The 10,212-nt window shown below is 36.7% G+C and overlaps 2 protein-coding genes across 2 annotated transcripts in view; one reads left to right on the forward strand and one right to left on the reverse strand.

The window, feature by feature from the left end:
* Nucleotides 1–981, forward strand: part of LOC107593078 (tyrosine-protein phosphatase non-receptor type 4-like) — a 42,396-nt gene extending 41,415 nt beyond the window's left edge. The window contains exon 26 of the mRNA XM_016282660.1: nucleotides 696–981. Coding sequence (XP_016138146.1) covers nucleotides 696–794 — 99 coding nt within the window. The 3' untranslated portion in view covers nucleotides 795–981. The remainder of the gene's footprint in view (nucleotides 1–695) is intronic.
* Nucleotides 982–2,944: 1,963 nt separating this feature from the next.
* On the reverse strand, nucleotides 2,945–6,640 carry LOC107593038 (keratin, type I cytoskeletal 19-like). The gene is made up of 8 exons (XM_016282615.1): nucleotides 6,155–6,640; nucleotides 5,403–5,485; nucleotides 4,978–5,134; nucleotides 4,226–4,390; nucleotides 4,021–4,146; nucleotides 3,533–3,753; nucleotides 3,380–3,429; nucleotides 2,945–3,191 (listed from the first exon to the last, which is right to left on the reverse strand). Exons 1-8 carry the CDS (start codon nucleotides 6,575–6,577, stop codon nucleotides 3,085–3,087), a joined length of 1,332 nt encoding a protein of 443 aa, XP_016138101.1. The 5' UTR covers nucleotides 6,578–6,640; the 3' UTR covers nucleotides 2,945–3,084.
* Nucleotides 6,641–10,212: the final 3,572 nt, after the last annotated feature.

Consider the following 10,212-nt stretch of genomic DNA (forward strand, 5'->3'; position numbering starts at 1 on the left):
TTAAAAACTGCTCATGTTGCATGTATGCAGCATCTTTGTTTGGATCGTGATTAAAATGCAGTGGTTGCCTCTAATTTTAAATGGAAAGAGCACAGACAAAGCCTTAGTTTGTTTATATGAAGAGATTTCTTTTATTTGTGTTACTAATTTATTTGATTTGGGGCTTGTTTTAAAATTTCAATGTAGTTTTGTTATTTACATTATATTTAAATTGTCATTTAGCAGACACTTTTATCCAAAGCGACTTACAAATGAGGACAATAGAAGCAATCAAAACCAACAAAAGAGCAATAATATGCAAGTGCTATATTAGTATATTATTATAGTGTTATATTTCAATTTGACAAAGAAATGTGCAGCATTTTGTCCAAGCAATAATAAAAGGACAATTTATAATTTCTTAAATCTCATTTTGTTAAAAAAAATCGTGAAATCAAAATCGTGAATCAAGTCGAATCGTAAGTTGAGTGAATCGTTACATCCCTACAAACTACGTTCATAAATATAAAAAATTTGATGTCACGAACTTCGCAACTTTGGTTAATCAAACAATTAATTCTTTCCTGGTGGACTGATACAAAAAAGGGTCTCCGAAATTGTCAGACCAGCTAATCTCATTATGTTTATGCATAAATACAGTATTGTTTATTCATAGTGCAGCTAAATCACTTATTGTCCATTTTATTTGTTTCCAGAGCCAGTACCGTTTTGTATGCGAAGCGATTCTGAAAGTTTATGATGAGGAGCTTGTAAAGCCATTTGAGACTGAGCCTCCAGTCGAAAAGGAAGAATGAACACCGCCCTTCAGCATTTCTGAGGTTCTTCTGTGATTTACAACTACTGCCAGTGAGATCTGCACTCAGCTCGCTGTCGCCCCCTGCTGGAAGGCAGTGGACCTGATCGCCCGCAAGCTAGAATACAGACGAAAAAGCACTATTGCACTTTACAGCGACAAACAATGACTTAAGGGGATTTTTCATTTAAAAAAAAAAACAGTATCATGTTACTTATGAGTAGGTACGGTTAATAATGTTAATCATTTGGGTTAGAGAAAGAAATTTGCTTTTGTGCCAAAAGCTGAAATGAGCCACAGTCCATGTCAGAATTAACTCTTGCAACTAATGACAGCACGTTTTATGTTTTATTTATTTGTTTTGGGGGATTTTTAACGGTGGACTTGAACAGCAGGTGCAACAGGTGCTCGGCCCGTTCTCTTCCCTTTTCCTGACTGTGACTGTAATTGTTTCAACGTTTAAGTTTAAAACGTAAGTTAAAATCGTTAACTTTTTTTAAATTGTCAAACAAAATCAAAGCTTTTAACAATACACATTTCATTAGTTTTTACCCTGGCGCTTTAAATATAGTCTTTCGTAAAGTACTTTAGACTTTCGTAAAGTACTTTCTTTACTTGATAAAGTTTCCATGGTAACATTAAAGTTCTCTATAAATTTAGCGAAATTAACAGGCCACCTGCTGCATTAAATATGAGCCATGGTGAAGATGTTTCTTGCTGCCAAATTTCACAGCCGTTTGCCTCTAAAACCGGTTGGTACGTCGCTTTGGCTAATCGCTATTTATTGCAAGGCTACGTGTAGTACGTAAAACGGCTGGCATTTTGTATCTGCATCAGGCAGCTGATCCTCTTTCAGATCCATGTTTGCCGGATCTTTGAAGCATATTATTTAGAAAATAAAGCTGAAGTATGGACGCAAATTAAATGTTTAATGTACGATTTAGTCTAGCACTCTCTCTGGTTAGCGTAAAGATCATCACATATTCGCAACCACCAATTTTCTTCAATGTTTACGATCAAATTTTTCTACTGTAAGAAATCTATTACCTTCAGATTTTAGTTAATTTTATATAATTTTGTGTTTTTGGTTGAGAAGAAATATCTGCTCCACTCTCTGAAGATACCGGTTTTAATTCTGCTTATCATTGGTTATGCTTATCCATAGCTCATCTTCTCTAACTAGTTACCTGTTAGCTATTACCTGCAATATTATTCGAAAGGTGGTCATAGTTCATTTAGTACTTGCTATGACTGTAGAGATGATGACATTTACTGAACTCATTGGCCGCTTTAACGTTTTATTCACCGCAAGTGCAAAATTTAACAATAAATGAATTTAATGCATTTTTTAGTTTTAAGTTCTCATTTTCTGCATTTCTGAAGAGAAAGGATACCATTGAATTATGGAGCATCATTTTTTTATGTGACATTCTGGACCATCTTAATTGTTTGCGAATGTTTTTACAAACATTTCCCTCCGAATGCCGTTTTGCGGTGCCATTGTGCAAACGATTTGGCGTCAAGGACCAATCCCGCCCACCGTTTTGAATGTGAGCCGATTTTGCTTCAGTGTACGTTGTTTAGCGCAGCAGCTAGAAATTTACTACCGACGTTGCATCGGAAGTGGTGGTATTTTTGTATTTAACGAAAAAAAGGACAGCACTTTGCAACTGACTGTGGTAGTCGGCTGTGCTACTGTAGAATTTATACTGTAATTGTGTAATGGGGAAAAATATGCTGTTTATTTATGTTGAACATTTTGTCAAATACGGACACCTGTGGGGGGGGGCTCTTAACTACATAGTGTCATATGTGAAATACTTGTAAATACAACGTTATATATTAAAAGTGTTCTGAAAAGATAATGGTGGTTATTTTTGTTTTAGTAGTTTTTAAAACGTCAGAAAAATACAAAGGAAATTATATGTCATGTTTGTATATCTCCCAGTTGTGTTTGTTTGTCTGTGAGAGAGCGAGTATGTCTTTTGTACAGACTGTTTTGTTTCTTACTGGCGTACATTTGAAAATTCCGTCTTTTGGCGCTTGTGACACACGTCAAATCAAATATAATACAGCTCAAACTCCTATTTTCAGTGTTGTTTTTGATAAATATCGACCTACTACTCATACAGGAATGAAAGAACAAACACGTTTAATTTCTCAGCTTGTCTTTTTTATTATTTTTCTTGGCATTTTACATGAGATGTTGAACAGGGATAATTTAATCAGCTGTATTGAGGCTGAAAATTCATGCCGGCTTTACAGAGCTCATTGCTGTCATTGACTCATTTTTACTTCTTCACGACCTCGACATCAACATCCTCTGTGCGAGAAACGACCTTTCCATCAACCACTTCTTCGATTACTGTGCGAACACGCTTGGTCACCACAGGTTCGGCTGGAGAGATAGAATAAAGAAAAATTGTTAAAAAGTTAAAAGCTACCCATTTACATCTAATTGTCAACGTTTTAATTGTATTTAAATCATTTAAATTGATTTATCATGTCGTATTTTATTTTAGGTTAAAACATTTTAATATGTATAATGCAATTTTGAATTTTAAAAAAAATTCTAAAAATACTCACGCTTGGGGGGAGGAGGAACTACAACCTCTACAAATTTGATCGTCTGTCTCCTGTAAAAAAAAAAAAAAAAAAATTGAAATATCGTACAACTCCTGTGATCTTTGATAAGACAATTTGGTGTTCATTTGTTTTGTTTATTTGTAACAAACTTACTGAATGTCCTCTCCATCCAGAAGTCTCCTGTACTCTGCGATCTCCATCTCTAGTCTGGTCTTGATGTCCAGGAGCAGTTTGTATTCGCTGCCCTGTCTTTCGATGTCCATGCGCATCTGAGAAAGCTCCACCTCCAGACTGTTAATGACGGCCTGCAATTGGTTGAGCTGGAGGCTGTACCGTGACTCTGTCTCTCCCAGTGTGCCTTCCAGTGCCGCTTTCTGTCAAATCATAAAGCATAGAAGAAAGGTGAGGGTGTGGGGCTATGCATAATAAATTGCCTAAGTGGCTGCCTCTAGAAGCAGCTATTGCAAAATGTATTTTTTAACATTATTGATCAAAGCTAGTAGAAACTTGAGCATAGAATAATAATTAGGGGTGTGGCTATGCATGTTGGATCAAATAAAGCTCCTCCTAGTGGTTGTGGAAATGTTTTTAACATTAAATTAAAGCTAGAATTAATTTTAATGAGAAAGAAAGACTTCTACCATGCTGAGCTGCGACTGTAGTTCGATCTCCAGGCTCTGAAGGGTCCTCCTGAGCTCGTTGATTTCACTGCGGGACAATGTAATGTCTTCTTGTCTGGTGGATACCTGCTTGCTCAGTTCGTCGAACTGTAGGGAAAGAGGTTTGAGGTCATTTTCTAGCTGATTGTGTATGTTTTAGCCATTGCAAATAAGAACGAGCACTTACTTTGCCCTTGTACCAGGACTCCATTTCTCTGCGGTTCTTCTCAATGACGCCTTCATATTGGGATCGGATCTCCTCCATGATGCGGGCCATGTCTTGCTGAGGTGCAGCGTCAACCTCTACGTTTACACTGCTGGAGGACATTTGAGCGCGAATAGCTGCGAGTTCCTACAGAAAAATAATATAGCCGTTAGCTTATGCACCTTTTCGAACATTGCGTATTCTTTTGAAGAATGGTTGTTTTGAAAAGTGGGAATTGCTATTGTAGGACATGGACATGCTTGAACTTTGACTCTTAAGGTACAGTCACATGAGTGAAATTTCACAGAATAGTTACAAATTGCTCCCTCTATATGCAGCTGGAAATATATTTTTTAACATAATCATAACTAATTGGAATTTGAGCTGAGAGAAACAATTAGGGGTGTGGCTATGTAGTTTTTATCAAATAAAGCTTCCCCTAGTGGTAGAGGTAAGAAATTATTTTTATTTTTATTTTGCTTTCACACAAAATTCTCTTTTGCACAGATACCTATTGGAGTGGGAAATGTGACTGCACCTTTACGTTTTGAATGCCAGTGCTCCGGGTAACATTTAATTACAGGATTAGCATTTATAATAGTGCCTAATGTTTAAAATTACACTTGATTGGAGAAGATTATTGGTCTGGTCTGGTGGATTATTGGGTAAAGATCTTGCCTTGCTGCACCAGGTTTGCCCTGCCTGGAGGGCCATAAAATATTTTTTGATCTCACCTCTGCATGGTTCTTCTTCAGGTAGACTAGCTCCTCCTTCAGACCCTCAATCTGCATCTCAAGGTCTGAGCGATTCATAGTGAGGTTGTCCAGAACCTTCCTTAGACCGGCGATGTCGGCCTCCACGGACTGACGCATGGCTAACTCATTCTCGTACCTGAAGCCGCCAAGAATAACAATGTTAGGCTGGGAATCTAGACAAACCCAAGTGTTAAAATGTTGGGTGTGACATTAACAAGCTCATAAAATTAGGGGAAACCCTTGCTGGGAATGAAAGATTGGTTTAGCCTACTGGTCTAGACTGGTTTAAGCTGGGGGTTTTTTTTACTTGAATGAAGTAGGATATTAAAGTCAATACAAACTTCATGAAAATATGTTTTAAATGAGGGAATAAGAAGGTAAAGGTTTTTGTTTGTTGTACTAACTTGACTCTGAAGTCCTCGGCTGCCAGTTTGGCATTGTCGATCTGAAGGATGATTCTGGCATTGTCCTGGCTGGCGACGATGATCTGAAGACGAACAGATGATGAATTGAGACTCCCATACAGCTTATGAAAGTAAACCAAACATTGTGTGTATGTGTGTGTGTATATATGTATGTGTGTGTGTGTGTATATATACAGTATGTGTGTGTGTGTGTATATATGTGTGTGTGTATATATGTATGTGTGTGTGTGTATATATATACAGTATGTGTGTGTGTGTATATATATGTATGTGTGTGTGTGTGTATATATACAGTATGAGTGTGTGTGTGTATATATATATATATATTCTAAAACATGTCTATAGATTATTACTTTTAAATTATTAGTTTCATTTAGTTGTAGTCATCTTAGTATTTCTGCTAGTTGCCAAGATAACATTTCTCGTTTATGTTTAGTTTGCATTTATATATATATATATTTTTTTTTTTGCACTTTTTTCAAATATAGTTTTGGTTATGGTTAAACATAACCCTAGAGACATGATTATCTAATATAGACATATGCAGGCTATAGGGATTGATAATCTTTTAGTTTTATGTTTTAGTTTTTTATCGATTTACTGTTTTAGGCCAATAAAATATCATAATTATAGTACTATGGTCATAAATAGTATAGTTTACTTTTCATTTCAATATTTTCCACGTCGTAAATAATATAAATTCTATAGCTCTGTAATGTAAAATCACTCACTTTTTTGCGCAGATCTTCAATGGTGACGTAATAGTGGCTGTAGTCTCTGGAGACAGGGGTTCTCTTCTCGTACCACTCCCGGATCTGGCGCTCCAGTTGCGCGTTGGCTTTCTCCAGGGAGCGCACCTTCTCCAGGTAGCTCGCCAGACGGTCGTTGAGGTTCTGCATGGTGGCCTTCTCGTTGAAAGCCGAACCGAAGCCATTGTCACCGCCGCCGAGCGCGCTGGCCAGGTCGAAACCGCTCTTCGAACTCTGTGCGTAAGAGACGCGCACGCTAGAGCCCCCTGCACCTGCGTAGACACTTGGCGCATGACCGACGGCGATGCGCTTGGCGTATCCCCCGCTGAGCGACAGCGAGGTGAAGGGACGAGAACTGGAGCTGGACATGCTCTTGCGTGAAAAAGACTGGGTAACCTGAGTCATGGTTTCTGTTCCTGTTGTCTTTGCGCTTTGTTGGAAACCTCTGACAGCTACTTAATGGTTTTGGAGAGCTAGTGATCTTTTTATACAGTTTTACCCATGGGTGGGGTTATTTCAGCTTATTTATGTAATGATTATCGGAAAAGCATCAAACAGGTGTGTCCAGGGTGCGCCCATAAAATGACCCAGTACAGAACCCTGAGGCACGCCTAACCTGATCCAGACGATTTTATGAATAACCATTAATTCTAAGTTAATTCCCCAGAATTTAGGGTTTGATGGGTCAGGAGACATAACAAAAGAGTACCACTTTATAACGTTTGCGAACAATAACAGCCATTAAACATTAGCTAAAAAGGTCAGTAGTTCATACTGTCAAATGTATTACTTTATATAATTCATACAAGTACTGCGGTGTGACATGCCATAATTCATCTCAAAGTATTTTTTTAAAAAACGCCAATTCTAACATTTTAATGAATGTTGCCTTTACAACCACAGATTATTAAGGTAAAACAAATTTAATTCGTTAGAATTTTGATGAAACTGTCATTTATTCTACCATTTTCATGCATGTGCTATGCTATTCTATGTGCAAGTATTTATATAATATATAAATATATAACGTATATCAATTTTTGATGATATAGATGAGTGTATGTATATATATATATATATATATATATAAATAAGTGCTTATTTTAGGTGTTATTTATTTATTCGAAAATAAACAAATATGTATATAATTATTGTAATATACTATATTTAGTAAAACAAACCTAAAATAAGCACTTTTAAAAATGTAAATGAATTTGCTTTATGTCAAGCTTCATAAAATGTTATGTATAAAGTTATTATGAAGTGTTTTCCTACCACCTGTACAGTGACCATAACTGTATGATAATATAAGGTTATTGCCCTGTTCGGTATGTGCAGAATGAGGACTTTAAGCCACCAGTTCACTGTCACTGTCACTCCACACCCTCGATGATTAGATGTGAAAGTGCATTTGAGGAATAAGCCTGATTGAACTAAATAGCCTACGATAAAACAGCCTACACTTCAGTCACCGATCATAGTACTTGCATGATGTTGATGCAACACAAATATTGCACCATAAAACAGAAACATGCTCCTTTAACCCAGCTCCAAATGAAAGTTTGAAGGAAAATGTAACTCATGTAAATTAAGCTTGTGATTCAGATATGGGGGAAAAAGAGCTCACACAAGGTTTTTGGCCATGAAATGTTTTTACTTGTTCCCAGTCATTTAGCGTCGTTATCAACCTATTCTAGTGAAGTACACTTTAACCAGCCCAAAGGCATGTAATTACAATGTTTTCGAGTCATGTGTATCTGTGATTAGGACTATATGTCCCAGACACACTGTACAAAGGTGAGGTACAATTACACACGTACAAGATCGTGTTCCCTATGATCCATGTGCATAATTATTTAGTCTTTCACCTTTCCCTTTGTCATTTCTCTTTCTTTTTCAAACCTGTCGTAGCCTAATTCCCTCATTCGCAGCTCTTTTCTCATGCCCTAATGAGGGAGTGTCTCATTCTCCGTGTTATCTTTCTATTCTCGGCCGCATAGCTCGCCTCATCCAGACCGAATCCAGCGCTCGTCTCTCAGGCAGATGTCATGGTCTCTCGCGAGCGCTGCTGCTGCAGGTTTCGGCCCGCGCCTCCCCTCTTTCCCCACTCACACACTCACACACTTTCTCCCGCTCCGTCACCGCTTTCATGCATCACCACTCCCTTCGGAGTCATGACTTTTTAAAACTTCTTATGTTGGTGGTGGGTTTACTCATTTGAATCTTTTGTTTTGATTCAGAGAGTGGGGTGAGTGGGGTTTTAAAAGGTAGCTAAGAGGTTTAATGAGATAAAGGCAAAGGTAAAATTAAAGTAAACATGTAATTTTACATTAGAGGAAAGTGTCTATAACATACATACATTATATATATATATATATACATATATACATATACACACACACGAGATGAATTGGGTCATTTTGAAATATATAACCGATTAATTACATAAAATAAAACATAATTAGCCTAAATAAATTATCAAAAATAGAAAAAGGCTGTTTACTAATGCATAACTTATTGTAAACACTTATTTTGATGCTGATTATTCATATGTCAGTACACCAGACAAGAAAATGATTAATATTCTGACTTTGTCAATGTACTTAAGTATTTTTCTACTTTTTTTTTTTTTTAAAGAATCAGCTGACTTTTTTTATATTTTTATTTTTATTGAGCCACTGGCACAGTTCACTGTGACTCATCTGACACATTTTACACCACAGATATATAATTTAATTGAATTTTACCCACTGTAACAGTTTACCATGAAGCATCTGACACACTTTACCCCACAGCTATTTTATTTTATATAAAATATTAATTAAATAAATAGTTACTAAACAATTAATTGATCATTAATAATTTAATAATAATTAATAATGATGAATTTCTTTTATTTGCATTTTAACAATATATATATATTATTATATCTAATAAATAATTTTGCTTTGACAAAATTAGTTTAACCTGCCATATACAAAATGTACTTTTGCATGCAAAATCGTTTTCAGTCTGCTCATGTGCACCTCTGAACCACCAAATCTATATGGTTGTGTGAGTAAAAAATGGTTCCCACTGATATGTCTTACTTCAATCTTATAGAATACTGTACGTCATCATTTAGGTGTAAAGGTGTTTGTTTTTTCTTTAGTGTTGGTCCTCTGACTAAAGAATGACCTTTGAATGAAATCCTTGCCGTATTCAGACATAAAGGCAATACTGGGCCGTGGTTTCGCATAGGTAAGATGATACCCGTAGGGGTAAATGGTGACCAAAACAACAAAATCTTGCGTCAGAAGTCATACTGAGTTGCTTTTTCAGCACAAGCATAAACACTGAATCAATTTACTATAAATAAGAGATTTAAGTGCAGTCTACGCTGTGTAATACACTCAACAACATTTGTTAAAGGTTATACAAGGGATTTTCTCTCGCGTGCTGCTACCTGTCGGCCAACATCCTATTAACCCTGAATGTGCTCCGCCAGGTACAGCTTTAACTGTTCGATGCATCGCTTCCGTTTACACAGCAAAGGTCTTGAGGCTTAAAGGTCAACATAACGCCACGGTAAGCTGAAAACCAACGGTTCATTCCACCTCCTCAACCTGTTGGACGAGTCTACAGTAAGTGTCGTTTGAGTTATGCGCCCATCCTTGTTTTGGTTTTAATCATCAAAGACACTCCTCAACATAATTATTTTCTGAGACTTTCAGTCTCTTTTCTCACCCGAGGCGACTGCCAACCAGTGTCAAGCAGATTAAAGACTTCTTTTGTGAAGGGTTTCACTTCAGAACATGACTTAAACCATTTACATGCATGCGTTTTATTGATACCAGTGTTCTGGGTTCTCAGCTGACACTTCATTGCGGTTGAAGTTTATCGTTGGCCTGCTGTAGTTTCAGCTGAAAAGAACCAGTTTTCTTTGTCATTTGTCATTTTAATCACTTTAAATGCTTAAGTAATTGTGTAAATTGTCATAAAGGTTTATGTATGATTTATATAAATCTTTAAAGATCAAGATAATTACGGTGAGGTCATCA

The sequence above is a fragment of the Sinocyclocheilus grahami genome, unplaced genomic scaffold (assembly GCF_001515645.1).
Source record: "Sinocyclocheilus grahami isolate Dianchi unplaced genomic scaffold, SAMN03320097.WGS_v1.1 scaffold163.1, whole genome shotgun sequence".
NCBI classification, from domain to species: domain Eukaryota; kingdom Metazoa; phylum Chordata; class Actinopteri; order Cypriniformes; family Cyprinidae; genus Sinocyclocheilus; species Sinocyclocheilus grahami.

What these genes read in the sequence shown, in the direction of transcription:
- LOC107593038 (XM_016282615.1), bottom strand. Translation starts at nt 6,577, where the DNA reads ATGACTCAGGTTACCCAGTCTTTTTCACGCAAGAGCATGTCCAGCTCC. An exon ending in CTGGATGGAGAGGACATTCA is followed by an intron (nt 3,430 to 3,532) that starts GTAAGTTTGTTA and finishes TTTTTTTTACAG; the next exon opens with GAGACAGACGATCAAATTTG. An exon ending in AGTTCCTCCTCCCCCCAAGC is followed by an intron (nt 3,192 to 3,379) that starts GTGAGTATTTTT and finishes CTATCTCTCCAG; the next exon opens with CCGAACCTGTGGTGACCAAG.